We start from the raw sequence: 16,588 nt of genomic DNA on the forward strand, positions 1-16,588 counted from the left end.
ATTTTTGGCATAGCAAGGAGAGTAGCCAATGGGGTGATGACATGTGAGGTGCGCTTGAACCTCCATGCGCCTTTCCATACCGAATCCCTCTCCTCCCTTCTGTTCTGTTCTGAATCTTCTCTCTCTCTCTCTCTCTCTCTCTCTGCAACTGCACGGAACACACGCGCGCCCTCACACACAGAGCATAATTCTCACAATCAAGGACGCTTCCTACGACAATCGAATTCGCGTCGTTCTCAATTTTCAGTAAGCTTAACTCCATTTCCATTTTTCCCTCTTTCAGCTCCTTCAACTCAATTGAACAATTCGATTATTCAATTTTAGGGTTTTCCTCTTTCTTCTGGTTCGTTAAATAACTGTCTTCCTAGTTCATTTGGCTTTGAATTACAAGCGATGTAGCATGCACCCTTACTTTCCATCTCATCATAGAGTTCTTTTGGGAATGAGCTAAATAGCTGAAACCTGGGTCCTTTCTTTTTTGTGTTGAATTGCAGTATGTACATCTATGAATTTGTGATCGATATACTTTTCTCATTTGAGTTTTACGCAATTAATGAGTCGTTTGACTTAAGCTGAGAGTTTTGGATTCCGTTTGAACTTGTGGTTACTGGTTAGTGATATTTTTTGCTGAACGAGTAATGATTATTTTTTAATTAGTATTTAATTATTATTAACGCAATGGCCTAACTTGTGTTTAGTGATATTGGGCTTTGCTTGATTGTGGCCTGAGCTGAGAATATGTTAGAACCCCTTTGCATGAACTACATTGTTTTGAGGACAATACTGTTTTCTGGTACAAAGCTTCATTAATGGCTGTTTTGCATGAACTACAACTTATTTGTTTGTGCTGCAGTGGAGCTCGAATTGTAAGGCAAAGGGCAGAGACAAGGGTTGGTTGCAGGGCAATGATTTTGGTGAGGAAAGTTAGTTCCGGTAAATGGGTTGTCACAAAGTTTGTAAAGGAGCACACACACCCTTTGACACCTGGAAAAGGCAGAAGGGATTGCATTTATGAACAATATCCGGTGAGTTAATCTTCTTCCTTTACTGAAATATGTATATGATAATATGTGAGTTCTTGGTCTATGCCTGATAGAAAGATTGCATCTGGAACAGTGCTATCAACTATCTGCGCAGCCCTCGCGAGTTTGAATTCAGCAGTTAATACTAATGAAGTTCCCATCTTATGCCTTTACACGATTGACCCAAAATTACTTTTGAGTGAACATTCCCAAATACAAGCTTGATTCTTTCTAAAGTACTTCATGTTTTCAGAGTGAAAATATAGTTTTACAAAGATGCAAAAATTAAGAATATTTGTAGTACTATTAGTAATAAGCTAAACTTGTCTTTTATTAAAAAGAAAAAGGAAAAAGGAAAAAGGAAAAAGGAAAAAGGAAAAAGGCTCTTATAGATGCATTTGTTTTTCTCCGTTAAACCATGTCCTATGAAGAAACTTAAGTGATCTTTTGAATAATCTCTGATACTCGTATTTGGTTTTTCTCCACTTACTTACCTCTGTTTTTTTCTTTTGCAATTTTCAGAATGAACATGATAAAATTCGAGAACTATCTCAGCAATTGGCTATAGAGAAAAAACGGTGTGCAGCTTATAAAAGGCAACTTGAATTGTTATTTGAACACATTGAGGAGCATAATAATAGTCTTTCAAAGAAAATACAGCACATAGTAGGCAATGTGAAGGAGATTGAAGCTGAAGAACAACAGCGTCATAGATAGGTTCAACTATTAATTTCTAGTATTTGAGGTATTTCACCGGATGAAACACAATCAATGACCAGTGTTGAAGGTGCTACTAGGAAAAATCATGCAAGAAGTATATTTGCTGACCAAGGCATATGCTCCATTTAGCATTAGGTTCATTTGGTAGATTAGTTTTTCAAGTTCAATGGAATTCATTGGACAACTTTATATGGTGTGATACTTAAGTTGGTAGAAGAAACCAGTTCAGTCAATGTACAGGTCCTTTTGAGTCCATTCTTGTGTAGTTGTTCTAACAATATTATGACCCATAACAGGCATTCAAATGCCTTGATAGAATTTACTCCATTGTTGATTTTGTAAATTTTGATTCAAGCCTACCTTCTTTGTATAGCATTTAAATAATACGTTTATTCTGTACAGAATGCCCTGACCAAATATCCATGGTTTCTTTTGTAGCCAAGGCTTCATCAATTGGGTTTCGTTACCTACTTCGGGTCTTATTATTTCTGTCTTCTCAGCATTTTCTCATATTTGATTTGTGCGGTTCGTAAGTATTAATTTTATTTATATATCAAAGAATCCAAGAGTTAAGCAAAGTGCCCCTATAGCTCAGTGGTAGAGCGTCAGTCTTGTAAACTGAAGGTCCGTAGTTCGATCCTGCGTGGGGGCAACTTTTTTTTTTATATTTTTCATTATTCAAGCATGCAGAGATTGTCAACCTGCATTTAAGGCAAACTCAGAAGAAATGAAATGACGCCAAAAATGTTAAATTGTCATTCATTAAACACGGATGACAAGCTTTACAATAAATAAATTATGATGATAGTTGCATTAACACGATAGTACTAGTCTACTACTACATCCCAACTATAGTTGCATGAAAAGAAAATGATATCCCTGCTAAAATTCTGAACCACAACTATCCATAAATAGAAAAAAAATGTCAATACTCAAGTTAAGAGTTGCATTCATATCATGAAAACTCAACTAAAAACACAAAAGTTCCCATGTTATCAACGTTAGAAGTTATGCTGCAAGAACAACCTTTCTTGGGGAGAAGCAGGACCAATCTCTTCCTCAAGACTCTTCAAAACATCACCACCACTTCCAACATTGTTATTACCAATGTTTATGATCTTCCCTTCACAAACATTACCATTATTATTCTTCACATCAACCTCAGCCTCTGAGCTTGATGACTTTATCCTCTGAGAAGAAGTCACACTTGGGAATGTTATCCATGAAGGTGCTCTAAACTCATACCTCTGATCCTCGTTCTCTCCAACATCGATTTCTGACCTGTTTGAAGACCTCTGAGATGATTTCATGTGCAATCTGCTACTTCCCAAAACTACCTCAGTTGGCAAAATTGGTTGTTCAGTACAAGGGCTACCCATTAACCTTGCAAGAGAATGCTCCAAAGTTGTTGTTATTTTGTCCATTGAAGGCCTATCCCTCCCTCTCATTCTCACACTCTTGCAAGCCACAATTGCAACCTTTTTCAAGGCTGCAAGATCAGGAGGAGGTTTCAGAACCGGGTCAAGGATTGCAGCAATATCCCCTGATTTGATTAGAGGCTTTGCCCATTGAACTATGTTCCCTTCATCATATTGCATGTCAATGGCTTTTCTACCACTTAGGAGTTCCAAAAGTAGGACACCGAAGCTGTAGACATCGGATTTTGTTGTGAGATAATGAAGCCTATAGTACTCGGGATCAAGATAGCCGAGTGTTCCGGCAGGTAGCTCAGCAAGTGGGGTGCTGCTATCTGCAGGGCCAAGTAATGATAAACCGAAATCAGCCACTCTTGCATTGTGTTCTTCATCAATGAGAATGTTTGAAGACTTGATGTCCCTATGAATCACAGGAGGGCAAGCATAGCCATGGAGATACTCTATTCCTCGCGCTGCTTGGACCGCGATTGTTACCCTTCTGATCCAATCAAGCTGTTCTTTTAACTCCTTGTTTTGGCCATGGAGGTGTTGGTGCAAAGAACCATGAGCCATGAACTCATAAACAAGAATTATCTCTCCTCCTTCTTCACAATATCCTAGGAGACTGAGCAAATGTGCATGGTTCAACCTTGAGAGCAAGTCAAGTTCTGTTTGTAGCTCATTGGAACTCTTCTGTGCTCTTATGGCTCTTTTGACAGCAACAACAGTTCCATCTTTCAGAACACCCTTGAACACACATGAAAAGCTTCCCTTCCCCACTATATATTCTTCTTTGAATCCACTAGTTGCCCTTTCAAGTTCTTCATAGTTAAACTTCTTAGCCTTCCGAATCTCCGGACGAGTCTTACTATTCTCCTTTTGAAGTGAAGAAGAACTCACATTATGTTTCTTCACCTTTGATGACCTTGTTGCTGAACACTGACAATCTCTAAGCTTGTACCTAACATACAAAACTGCAGTTGTAGATAGAATACTAACCATGAAAATTGCGAAAGCTATCTCCGCAACAACAACCGGCACCTGGAGAGACCAGAATCTTTCATCTTTGCTACTCCCGGTGGGAGGAGAACCGAGAGAAGAAGGGGAGCAATTGGAGAAGCACTGAGGTGAGACACAAGCAGAGCAGTTATATTCACATATCCTATCAGATGTCAAATTGCAAGGACTTGTCTGATACATTTCATAAGGACAAGCACCACTGCAAGGAACACAAAAGTGAGCATTTGATGAATTGCAAACACCCTTATCCTTATGCTGCTCCATTTCATAGGAACCTGGAGGACATGAATTGGAATTGCACTTCCCTGGCAACACAGCTGGCTTTGGAAGAGAGTTAGAGTATCCAACACCCCAACAAAGAATCTGATTAGATTTCTCAGCAAGATTTGCACAATTGAAATAGTCACCAGCAGCAATATCAGTTATTTTAGTCCCACTTGGTGGTGTTCCTTGGCCATAGGTATAGCCCCAGCAAATGACTCCAAGACCATTGGTCTTAATGCCGCAGGCATGGAACTTTCCTCCTACTATAGAGATCATGGACTCATTTGGAGGCAATAAAACATTACCTAGGCCTTGTCCTGCATCTGCATGTATCGATGTGATTTTCGCCATTTTCACCGGCATTTCGTCCAAGCTCCTTCCCCAACAAACAGTCCTAGAATTCACCCCTTCTAGGATTCCACACACATGATTCCCACCAGCAGCAATCTTCCGGAATCTCTTGCCACGAGGAACCGCAAGAATTGCTAGACTATTAGCATAATGATTAGCCCAACAGAATGCAGTCCTGTTTTGAGAAAACAAGCCACAGTTGAAACCAGAGCCAGCTGAGATTGATTGAATTATTCCATCAAACACATAGGTACGGGTCATGTTGAAGCCCCAACAATCAACAATTGAATTTTTCCTTTCTGTTTTTCCCCAAATCAACGGTTTCCTCAATCCACAAAGATGGTTATCCCCAGCACTGATTTCTAGGTACTGAGCTCCTTTAACCAAAGGTTGTGACACATCAATTTTTTTTGTAATAAAACGATTTCTACCCCAACAATAAGGTTGCTTAGAACTCATTAGAATCCCACACACAAAGCCATCGCCACCAGTTAGACCAAGGAACTGGAATTGAGCTGGTGTTTCATGAATTATGGCTGAGTTTGTTCCATTACAGGTCACAGTATGAGACCCATCTGGTTTCAGTCCACAAACAACATGTTTGTCACCAAAGGAGGCTGCCACAGAAGACATGGAGCCAAAGCTTGAAACTTGCAACCATAGGCATGCCAAAACCACAAGCTCAAGAAGAAATCCAATGAAGAATTGTGATGAAGAGAACCCCATGAAACCCAGACACTAGTTATCTTATACAGAAAATAAAGGTGGAATCTTTTTGCACTAATATAAATAGCTATTGACTGCACAGCAAGAAACCCAGCTGAAATAGCCCTTAGGAAGAACACCATTACCCCATGAATATTTTTCCACAATTCTAATGGATAACTAGCATTGCAATATGGTTTTTAAAATCATAATATTTCTGGTGGCCAAAGAAGACATGCAGGAGCTTTGCTAGATGGATCTCTTGTCCATAGTTTTTTTTTTTTCAATGATTGGAAACGAAAATTCAATGCTTGTTTGATGGTTTGATTAGAGAGTTAGACCTAACAAGAACAAAAGCCATGGTGCATTTACCTTGTTGTAGAAGGTGACAGAAACTCTTACTCAAAACAGCATTACTATTTTGATGTATGGATTTGATGATGATATAGAGCTTTGAAGTGTGAACTGTTTGAAAATTTTCAAAAAGAAAGAATGAAGAGAGAGAAATATATGAATTGTTGAAGGTGTCAGCAAGGTAGTGGTGTTGTTACAGTGCAAGCTAGAACAGAAAGAGAGAGAGAGAGGAAATAAAAAAGGAGAAGGAGGAGTTAAAGGTAAGCATTAAATGAGACAGAACTGCTAGTTCTGAAAATAGGGGAAGTTTAGGTGAAAGCATTAAATGAGAAACTTATTGCATTTTCATCCATTTAGTTTTGCCTTTGATTATTACTGCTGACTTCAGTTTTATACTTTCATGCACAACATAAGAGTATGCAAATACCCAAACCCACATTAAATATAGTTAAAGAGCATCAAATGCAAAGTCCTCATCCAATTGATTTGTTTGTATTTGCACCTGGGTTGGTGTGTACAGTGTAGTCAACTAAGATTTGTAATGCAGTAACAACATGCACCATTAGTATGAAGAGAACATGCTACTCTATTAGTAACTGTTTTTCAACACAAACTTTCTATATAAATACAATGCAGTCAATAAATAAATAAACAAATTAGGAATGTGTTGAGGGTTGGTTAATAACTTACTACTAGGATTATAGGAAATAGAAAAGTGGCTTCTAGGTTCTTCTCTTCAATGGTCAATGCTCAGTCCTAAGCCTAGTCCCTAGTGACTGGTGAGTAGTGAGATATGGTACTTAAACCTTGTGACTTTCACGTGCTAATCCCCAATATCACGTGCACCTTTGTCACTTATTAATTATAACCACAAAGAAAGTAACAAATATCATTATATGACTAATTGTTTTGGGCCTCTATAAGCATGAATTAAAATAGTCCCCCCTATACCCTACCCTTTCTGCCTAGAGCCCACAAACCTATTACTTTCAAGGTCAAGAACAATGCAACTTGAATAATTGATTATGATGCCACAGAGGCACAGGCACACACAAATATGATGATTGATAACTCTAGCTTGTTAAAGAAGAATGATCAACTTCTAAATGTATAAGGATAGAAAGTTTCATGATCAATGTAATCATTTATGTGAATTTTTATGTAAAATGTTAATGCAAAAGAAAGAATTAAATTGAACCAACATAAGTTACTTTATCAGCCAAACAAAATCCAAATGAAAGCAAAGCTAGGATAGGTGTTGCCACAAGAGTTAACATAAATTCAATGATAAATAATCAAATCATCATAGAAAATGTCTTAAATCTTACTTCAAATTATATCACTTCTAAATAGACTGAATTTATATGATCAGATGTAGGTGTAATTATGGTTCATATGTACCCAGTCACCTAGAAGCTAGAAAATCTTATTCTTCCACTTCTCATTAATTAATCTCTTTATATCATTGATACACTGAATGCTGCAATGAAATTCAATAAACAAAATGATTTTGACTTCTTAAGTGGTTCATCCAATTGGAAGCATCTAAAAGAAGCATAGTTGTATCAAGGAATCCATGAAAGTGATGCAATCTATTATAACAACTTGCAACTTCTGAAATTTGCAGCTTCATTGAACCAATACAGCAAGAAGACTTAGCTGATGTTGAGCTGCCAATAAAACAACATAGTGACTTGATAAATGGAGTATCAATTGCATCTGAATTATAGATGCTGCATAGAGTTGATGAATCACATATCAAAGGACTGTAAACTTCAACTTTAAAGAAGATTTGGCCAGTCCATTATGATAATCAATTAGTCCAGAACTTGGATTCTATAAAAAGGCATTTGTTTCTTGTGTAAAACACTCTCTCAAACTATACCAAAAAATAAAAAAGAACACTCTCTCAAAACAAGATTATCTTCTATAAACATTTTAACTTAAATGATTTATCATCTAATTAAATCTATATGATATTATAATAGAATTTATCGCATAAGACCAGCTTAAAAGTGAGAATCAGTGGCGCAATCAAGATATTGGCTAAGTTTGCTTATTGCAAAGCAAATATCGGATCTGGTATTGGTGAGATAAATTAAATGACATATTAGTCTTCGATATGGTGTGAGATCACTTAAGGAAGTTCCTGAAATAGTCAATTGGAGTAGAAGACAGTTTGGAATCAACGAGACCAAATTCTTTAAGCAAGTCCAAAATGTATTTGCATTGGTAAGGGAAATTTCAGCATTGCTTCTTGCAACAGCACTAACAAATTAAAAATGAAAACATCAACCAATGATGGAATATTTAGTGTCCAAACCATTTGTCATCAACCTGGTGTGCATAAATGTTTGGTAGCAGAGGTAATGTAAGTGGAAGGTAAGCAATTTACTGTCCATATTATCCCAGTCAATTAATATGTGCATACATCTACTCCTAAATTGCTTCATGACATTCTAAGAAAAATAAAACAACAAAGAAAAATGAAGGCAAATATACAAGGTAATCAATAATGTTTATGCATGACATATTCCAATCACGGAAATTGAAGTTCTTTCAATCTGCCAAACACTTTCTAGTTTCTACATTTCCATGTGCCTTCCATTTCAATACAACAGAATTATGTCAAAACCCAAAAGATAGAATAAAGCATTTTGTTTCAAAGCGTGTGGGCCTTAAGGAAAAATCCATAAACAATCTTTGGACCTTGTGAGCCCAACTTTTCTTTATTTTATTTTTGAATTTATTTATCAATTAGATTGTAATTAAAAAACGAAGCACAGACTACCAAATTGTCGCTTTGGCCGAGTGGTTAAGGCGTGTGCCTGCTAAGTACATGGGGTTTCCCCGCGAGAGTTCGAATCTCTCAGGCGACGATTATTTCTTTGTCTTTTTCAAGATAAAATTATTACAAGGACCAAAGACTTCTTCAGATAGAAAAGTCAACAATCATAAACAACGGAGCATGCATGTGACTTTGTCCCACTTTTTCATTTTCACTGTAACTCAAAGCTGCCACAATAACTCTTAACAAATGATCACTTTTCATAGTTATATACTTATAAATTTGATAGTTGGTACATTATACATATATTTTCAATTTCATTATGCATGCAACTAAAATACATTATGCATTTTCTTTATAATAATGTCTTTCTATATACACTGATAATGATAATAATTCTGTTAAACACACTAAAAGATTCTGCATGCACGTGTATTAAGTATTAACTATTAACCATCATGGGATACACATATACAGTTACACATACAGAACTGGCAACTCACTATGACATAAATATAATGTTATGTTCCCTAGACGCGTCTCTTATTGTAATTTACAGAAAGACAAAAAAAAAATTTAATTTATTTTATTTAATATTTATTAAATAATAAATATTAAATAAGATAAATCTCTCTATATATTTCTTGTCAGAATAAATACAAAATATACTAATTCAACATCTCTTGACACAATATCTCTATTTATATCTTATTTATCAAATATAATTTTGTATCTATATCTGTGCCGTTTCATACTTATAAACAATCGTACCTTTACATCTAAAACAACCATTCTCTTGTCAAATTAATATCATGAATAATTTACCTCTACCAACAACTCCTTAATTAATAATTACTCTGCAATATAGTCTATGCAATGTTCTTTTTTGAATGAGACAAAATGACAATTTTTAATTAAGTATATATTTATAGTTAATCGAGAAGGCTTCAAACATTCAGTGAACTAAAGACAATTTCTTAAGTTGAATGTTTAAAAGAAAATACCAGTTCAAAGAACTCGTGGTAACTTACTAACTTATTGTAATAATTGGACCGAAAAAATGTCAATGAACAAAGAAATAAAAGTAGATGACGTATGGAAGTTTTTTCATAGTGAAATTTGACTCCTTAAACTTGACTCAGTTATTGGAAATTAGCTAGATTATGATGTTCACGAATCATATATACTCTCTCCTATTCATTTTTTAATATAATTTCAACTTACACCAGCTGAAAGTGCTATAGTATTTTTAATAAGTTCCTAAGGATACTTTAGGCTAATGTCTTTTTTTTTTTTCTTATACATACACAAGTTTATTATCATATCTTCTTTTTAATAATATGTATAGAAGTAACTAATTTGATAATTGATTTTTAGTGTGTATATAATATTTTTGTTATTTATATTGTATAAGCCTAAATTTAACACATTATATCTAAATATATTTAAAAAAATGTTACACTAAATCAATTAATAATAGTTAACAAAGTTTTTCCGATGAGATATTAGAAGAGACAACATATATAAGAGTGGGAAGAAGTTATTGTGATTGAAGAGACAAACAACATAAGAGTGATGCCACGTGGAAGAAGGCAAGCAAAGCAATTAAGAAAACGGCCGTTGATGAAATCCAACCGTTTATCAGAATGACAGTGAAAGGAAGAGTGAGTAGCATGAACACATCAAACAATTAAAACATTATTAATCTATACTATAATGTCGTTGCCGGCTTTTACTTTTTGGCGGGCTCCATTCTCCAACGTCTCTCTCTTATTTCAGATCCGTCATCAACGCCCTCACTCCCTTTCTTTTATTTAATGTGTTTAATTTACCGTGAAAATTCAGTTGCAGTTAATTTTAGGTAAAATTAATAGATAAAAAATATTAAATAAATTAATATTTTATAAGAAATATATAAAAAATGATATTAATAATTAATCATAAGAAATATATAAGTAAACCCTTCGTGAAACTAAAATCAACCACACTACGCCAGACACTATGGACTTAATTAATTGTATAAACTAATAGTGTCTACCATAACCATATTACATTATTATTCGAGTGTTGGATTAGATCATTGGTTAGTTAAACAATATATATAATAAGGATAAGGAATGGTCCAATTGAGACGAAAATGTTAATTAAAAGCATAACGCAAGATAGATCAATCAATTATTTAACATGAACGCGTCTTTGAACAACCAAGTCCTAACATATATATAGCAATAATAATGATAATTGATTATTAATTAATAATTAACCATCCAAATACGCGTTTAAAGTTAAAGCAGTACGATGCCTTCAAAGTTCAAACTCACACAGCTTAAAAGCTTCACCAACCGCACTGCAATGAAACCAAACCAAACCAACAAAAAGAAAAAGAAAACATAGTAAAAACCATACAAGAGAGTATCTAGCTACTTATTACTTGACTTGAAACCTTTTTTCTTAACCTTTCAAACTTTTTTTCCTTATTTAGTTTCCTTCACAGCATAGCAAAACAGAACGAAAAACAAAGCAATAAGAACCAGAGATATATAATGCCAGCTATTTTGCTTCTATACAACATTCTAAATTCATTCCTTATTTCTCTCATTCCAAAGAAGCTAAGACCCTTCTTTCCCTTCTCTTGGTTCCCCCACCAAACAAACAACACTTCTTCTTCTTCTTCTTCCTCCTCTTCATCACCAAGAAGGGCCAGCAGGGCCATTATCATCACCAAGACAAGAATAATGGACCCAAATGAGCTCAGGCGAGTCTTCCAGATGTTCGACCGGAATGGAGACGGGAGAATCTCCAGGAGCGAGTTGACAGTCTCCCTGGAGAATCTCGGGATCTTCATTCCGGACAAGGAACTAGCTCAGATGATCGACAAGATTGATGCCAATGGGGATGGATTTGTGGATGTTGAAGAGTTTGGGGAGCTGTACGAGTCTATAATGGTGGAACGTGGTGATGAGGAGGAAGACATGAAGGAAGCTTTCAACGTGTTTGACCAGAATGGAGATGGGTTCATCAGCGTGGAGGAGTTGAGGGCGGTCTTGTCTTCCTTGGGGCTCAAGCAAGGTAGAACCGATGAAGATTGCAAGAAGATGATAATGAAGGTGGACGCTGATGGTGATGGCATGGTTAACTATGGAGAATTCAAGCAAATGATGAAGGGTGGTGGATTCAGTGCTCTCAGTTAATCATCTTTCATCAACATTATTGCACGTATACAGATATGTGAGAGTCATAAAAAAGGAAGAAACAAAAAAGGGGTGGCGGTTTTTGATCGGTTTAAGGTTAATGTATGCTATGATTCCCACGTTGTAAATAAGTTAAGTGTTCGTGGATTATCATAGGAGGATGCAGATCATCACCACCACCACCAACATGAACTTGTTGAAGCTTCTTGTTGTTGTTGTTATGTTGTTGTTGTTGTTGGTGCTTCTTCTTTTTTGTTCTTTTTTTGCCAATCCCAGAATGTTGGGTGGTTAGCACTTAGAACTTGACATGGCCACATTGATGGACATACTAATGATTTCTTACTTTCTTTTTTTCTAAGGAGGGAAAGGGAACGGTGGGCTACTGCTATTGTGACAGTGTGTTTTCTTTCTTTCATTTTTAGGGGCAGAAGGCCTGATTCTGTTTTAACTTGTAATACTCTTGTTTGGTGATTTCAGTTGAATTTGCTCATATTCCTACCCTGTTCCATTTATTTTTTTGCTTTTCTTAATTATTTATATAAGTGCCCCGCATATGTGAAAGAAAAAGAGATTGATGCGGGGTTAATTGGTTACATTACCTAATTCAACAACCAAAAATAACAATGGAATATTAGCAACAATTTGAAATGTGGACCATGTTTTGTTATGAATATTGAAATTCCTGGGTCTGCCCAGAGACTAGAGTCCCATGTGACTGTTCTGAGTTTTATGGGCTACTGTTCTCAGTTCTAAAGCTTTTCAGCATGAATAATAACAAGATAATTAAACCATAGTCGAGTAGTTAGCTTACTTGTTATTGTCTTAGTTTTCGAATCCTGCCATATGAATGCAGCAACCTATTGGCCAGTGACCAACCTTTCAATAGAGTTCAGATCTACGGCAGACTTGTTAGGTTGGAGAATACAGTAAAAACAGAAAAGAAAAAAAAAAACGGAAGAATAAAAATAACAAGATAATTGAAACAAGTGGCTACTGTTCTAATATGCTGCTTGAAGTTCAAATTGAATGTTACACAACCCCAAGCTAAATACTGTCTAGAATCTAAATGTTAACAGCATTATGTTAGAAACCTTCAAATGGCAAATAGGCTTACAAGCTCAACCTGCGTGTATGAGTATTGTCGAACATGCTATAAATGACACAAATTATCAGATATCTGAATCTGCTTTTTCCTCCTCAATCTCTCTTATACTTCGGACTATATCTGCAACTTTTTCAGACATGTGTTCTGTGTGCTTTTCCAAATAGTTCAGGATATTATTTAACTGTTCTTCATATGCAGCGCAACGTCGTTTGTATTTTTGCCTTTCGTTGTACAACTCAAGCGATAGTTCACGGATCCTCTTATCTTTCTCATCCTGTGACAGATACATTGAATCCATCAATAAAAGTTTGAGGTAGTAAAACAAAGCAGGCATGAGACTGTGACTTGTTTCCTACAAGGCAGGAACACAGATATCTACCGAGAGACATGCATACCTCACTCACCAAGTGCTTCCCAGATCCTCGCCATGGAACTTTACTAGGACTCATTAGCTTATGAGTATGCTCCTTAACAAATTTTGTGACAACCCACTTCCCTCCATCCCGCAAAGCCAACCTTATCATGGCCTGACAGCCTTCTCGGGTGGCTGGTGGAGGAGGAAGCACTCTGTCTTTTCTGTGCACATACTTTTTTGCACGAAAGCCTTCTTTTGAGCAGACAAAATCTTGACCAATAACCTGGTTATTTACTCGTGAACGACGGTTATGGTGTATTCGTACTGTAAATCCTATCCGCCTACCGTAGGCAATGTATAGTTCTCTGGCCTCTTCTCTTGAATTGAACTCCATGCCTATGAATGGTTCTAAAGCTTCTCCATCTGCTGAAATATCTGCTACAGATTGTTCAATAAACTTCTCCTCTTCACCTGCACAAAGTTCCATGTCTTTTGGAAATCCATCTTCCACTTTACCAAGTCTTCTGCTAATTTCTACTTGTATATCAAGGTCACTATCATCTGAATCAAATCCCTGGCCAGATTGGTGATCCATCACCCTCCAGTGGTAGAAATGATTGAGTTATCCTTCACAGTTCAGAACACATGAGGAAAATCTGATACATTGATAAAAGCAGTAATTATAAACAACTCAAACATGTGGCAATAAATTTTCTCATTCTTCTCTTCATTATTTTATATTCTTGTTCTTCTTGTTTGGAACATATACCAACAAGTATTGATAACTAAAGTTCATCCAACAAAAAAAAAGTAAAATAATTCTTCCATTTCCAGTGAGTAATACATAGGCTGGACAGGGATATCAACCATCATAGGAGTCCAACATTATTGGCTGAAAAAGGAAACAATGCATAAAAATGAGATAAAGTATCATTGTAGTACCAACTAAGATCACAATAATGCTGAACCAAGTAGCATGACTTCCCCAAAGCGAGAGCACACTAGCAGGTAAAATCAAAGCTCCAAAAACCTAGACAATAAAATAATTGAGAAGATGAAGCAACAGGATACAGTGGCAACGAAATTTAAGGATATACTATTATTATTATTGATTGAACTTCAGACTTTTGAGCAATAGTTTAATTTTTGAAAGAAGTAAGAAGAAGAAGAAGAAGAAGAAAGAGAATGGTTAAGCTTAAGAACTATGCATCTGCACTTCAAATTCCAAAACCTAAGCAAAAACAGTGATGATCAACCCTGCAACAACAAAAATTGCAAGTAAACTCAATGTAATCCTCATCTAGTTATATCATATTGCATTACAAATTCAAAGTGAATAATTAATTCACCCACACGATGATGAAAATCGAGAAGTTGAATCGCGTCGGGTTTATAAGCTTTCGGATTCCCCCTTCTTTCTTTAGCTGAAATTCGAAACGAGGGTTCGTTCCTCCGACAAGAACACCTTTCACTTTGTTGTACGGACACACCCCCGGTGGAGCAACGCTACGGTGCGATGCAGTGCACTGCACTGCAGGTCCTTACGGTCAAACTTGTCTTTTCACTAAAACGGCAAGTCAATTTGACCAATAGTTATTGGGCTTAATTGGGCCGGGCCAATAAAGTTACCCAAAAATTGCTAAGACATAATAAAGGAAATAGCATTATAGGAGGATCCATACGTGAGTGTGAGATGGCGAGTACGTACGGTAACAACCACCGCCACCTGCTGCAGCTGGTGCTGTCGTGCCGGAACATCACGGCGCAGGTGAAAAACACCTCCACCTCTTCCATCATAGCCATGGCTTCTTCTTCCGAGCAGGAATTCGTGGCTCGTTACCGCGCGAACCTCAACCGCTACCCGAGATCGCATCGTTTCTGGGACGGCAAGGTGGCTTCCCGCGTTGGCGAGAAGCTAGGGCTCCGCCTCCGAGAAATCGGCGTCACTGGCGTCCAAATCGATCCCTGTGAGGAGTACTCACGCCCCGTCCATTATCGGATCATGGTTTCTCCCTTGTTCGATTCAATCAAACGCGCCGGCGTCGAGGTCTCCGGCGTTGACCAATTTAGCCAGGTGCCTCCTCCTCCTCCTTCCTCCTGCGTGGACCGGTGAGTTTCAATTTTCGAGCGTGATGATTGAGGAATTAATATTTTTTTCTTGTTCCCCAATATTTCTTCGAATTGAATTAAAATCTGAGTCCAAGTTGTTGTTGTTGTTGTTATCATTTCAAATTGATTCCGAAAACATGCCTTGTGTAGTGAGAATAAAAGTTGTGCCCGTTCAAGTGGCGATATTTTTTTGCGACTATTTATTTATTATAGCTTAGTTGTAAAAGAGTTGATGAGTATTTAAACAGCATTGCATTTCAATTTTCAATGGTAACTTAATTTAAACGGTTCTCACAATTTTACCAAGCAAGGGTGTTATTAATTACTAATTTGCAATGCTAATATGACAAATTAGTTCGATTACATGTATAGTCTCCCTGCTAAATCATAGCAGTGGCGATTACGATTGGTTTGCTAGCCATGTTCTTATATCTTCTTAAATCTTTCACAAGAGTATATACACAGAATAATAGTAATCAGGCAGTAGAGGATAATACAGGTAAGTGTAGTGCAGTTACATAGAGTTCAAGTCACACGCATTCTGTATTTTTCCTAATTCTGTTATAACAGAATCAGTAGGCAGATTAGTTAGTTGCTTTCTTCTTCTTTATATAGCTAAATGTATACATTATACAATGAGCTTCACTGAGTTAGTTCAATACACATACACATTACAGTTACTATTCTCTATAATTCAAACTCTATTAATAAAGGAGTTTATGCAATTTACCTCCATGTTCAGTGTATCATTGAGCATTCGGGCCTAATTTGCCAATAACTTAACTAATCTGTGATTCTGCACGTGGGAACCATAACCACTGCCTCTGTTGTCGGTCACCCATGTTCTAATAAAATCATTAATCAATATCCACCTCCTAACTCCCATCTAATTATATCTAAACAACTACCTAAGTGTTTTTGATGATTAGTAATCACTCGTCCATTATCAATCACCCATCAATCTTATCATTATGGTATCACTTCGTCAACTCGTATTGATAACCAAATCGCTATTATTATTTCTTAAAAAGGGTCAACACCTAATAATTGTCACAAATAATATTACATGACTAATAAAATGTATTATTTTTTGTTAATATTTAGTCAATTTTAAATACTAAAAATTAAATTTTAAATTAATTCTAAATTTTAAATATTAAATTTTAATGATATAAAAATAAGGTGTTAA

The 16,588-nt window shown here is 36.2% G+C and overlaps 5 protein-coding genes and 2 non-coding genes across 20 annotated transcripts in view; 5 read left to right on the top strand and 2 right to left on the bottom strand.

Moving 5' to 3' along the window:
* LOC107614486 (protein FAR1-RELATED SEQUENCE 12) lies at nucleotides 863–2,143 on the top strand (the record flags this gene model as incomplete). The annotated part of the gene is given in 2 exon segments (XM_016316683.1): nucleotides 863–1,025; nucleotides 1,545–2,143. Coding segments are annotated over 2 exon segments (358 nt in total), but the record flags the coding sequence as incomplete, so codon positions are not given.
* Nucleotides 2,323–2,394, top strand: TRNAT-UGU. Its single transcript has one exon. It is a non-coding gene; the product is annotated as a tRNA-Thr (tRNA).
* LOC107614277 (serine/threonine-protein kinase-like protein ACR4) lies at nucleotides 2,476–5,743 on the bottom strand. The gene has a single exon (XM_016316502.2). The coding sequence runs from the start codon at nucleotides 5,516–5,518 to the stop codon at nucleotides 2,744–2,746; it is 2,775 nt and encodes a 924-aa protein (XP_016171988.1). The 5' UTR covers nucleotides 5,519–5,743; the 3' UTR covers nucleotides 2,476–2,743.
* On the top strand, nucleotides 8,649–8,730 carry TRNAS-GCU. The gene has a single exon. It is a non-coding gene; the product is annotated as a tRNA-Ser (tRNA).
* Nucleotides 10,927–12,322, top strand: LOC107613944 (calmodulin-like protein 3). The gene has a single exon (XM_016316144.2). It carries the CDS (start codon nucleotides 11,183–11,185, stop codon nucleotides 11,828–11,830), a length of 648 nt encoding a protein of 215 aa, XP_016171630.1. The 5' UTR covers nucleotides 10,927–11,182; the 3' UTR covers nucleotides 11,831–12,322.
* On the bottom strand, nucleotides 12,805–15,110 carry LOC107613559 (protein FAR1-RELATED SEQUENCE 12). Of its 14 annotated transcripts, none has more exons than XM_016315620.2 (6): nucleotides 14,973–15,110; nucleotides 14,644–14,854; nucleotides 14,522–14,547; nucleotides 14,233–14,320; nucleotides 13,331–13,946; nucleotides 12,805–13,209 (listed from the first exon to the last, which is right to left on the bottom strand). In XM_016315620.2, the coding sequence occupies exons 5-6, from the start codon at nucleotides 13,883–13,885 to the stop codon at nucleotides 13,000–13,002; spliced, it is 765 nt and encodes a 254-aa protein (XP_016171106.1). In that variant the 5' UTR covers nucleotides 13,886–13,946; nucleotides 14,233–14,320; nucleotides 14,522–14,547; nucleotides 14,644–14,854; nucleotides 14,973–15,110; the 3' UTR covers nucleotides 12,805–12,999. The 14 variants fall into 14 exon arrangements, with proteins under 14 accessions (XP_016171106.1, XP_020964201.1, XP_016171109.1 ...); XM_021108542.1 differs by having other exon boundaries at nucleotides 14,494–14,547; XM_016315623.2 differs by having other exon boundaries at nucleotides 13,331–13,892; nucleotides 14,640–14,854.
* LOC107613561 overlaps nucleotides 14,967–16,588 on the top strand; it is a 2,451-nt gene continuing 829 nt past the window's right edge. The window contains exon 1 of the mRNA XM_016315626.1: nucleotides 14,967–15,399. Within this exon, the coding sequence (XP_016171112.1) occupies nucleotides 14,984–15,399 (416 nt within the window). The 5' untranslated portion in view covers nucleotides 14,967–14,983. The remainder of the gene's footprint in view (nucleotides 15,400–16,588) is intronic.

Source organism: Arachis ipaensis, chromosome B08 (assembly GCF_000816755.2).
Source record: "Arachis ipaensis cultivar K30076 chromosome B08, Araip1.1, whole genome shotgun sequence".
NCBI lineage: Eukaryota > Viridiplantae > Streptophyta > Magnoliopsida > Fabales > Fabaceae > Arachis > Arachis ipaensis.

Bases quoted from the DNA above. Each gene is read 5' to 3' on its own strand.
- LOC107613944 (XM_016316144.2), top strand. From the start codon at position 11,183: ATGCCAGCTATTTTGCTTCTATACAACATTCTAAATTCATTCCTTATT.
- LOC107613559 (XM_021108547.1), bottom strand. From the start codon at position 13,885: ATGGATCACCAATCTGGCCAGGGATTTGATTCAGATGATAGTGACCTT. The intron at 13,210-13,330 runs GTATGCATGTCT...TATCTGTCACAG, and splicing joins GGAAGCACTTGGTGAGTGAG to GATGAGAAAGATAAGAGGAT.
- LOC107614277 (XM_016316502.2), bottom strand. From the start codon at position 5,518: ATGGGGTTCTCTTCATCACAATTCTTCATTGGATTTCTTCTTGAGCTT.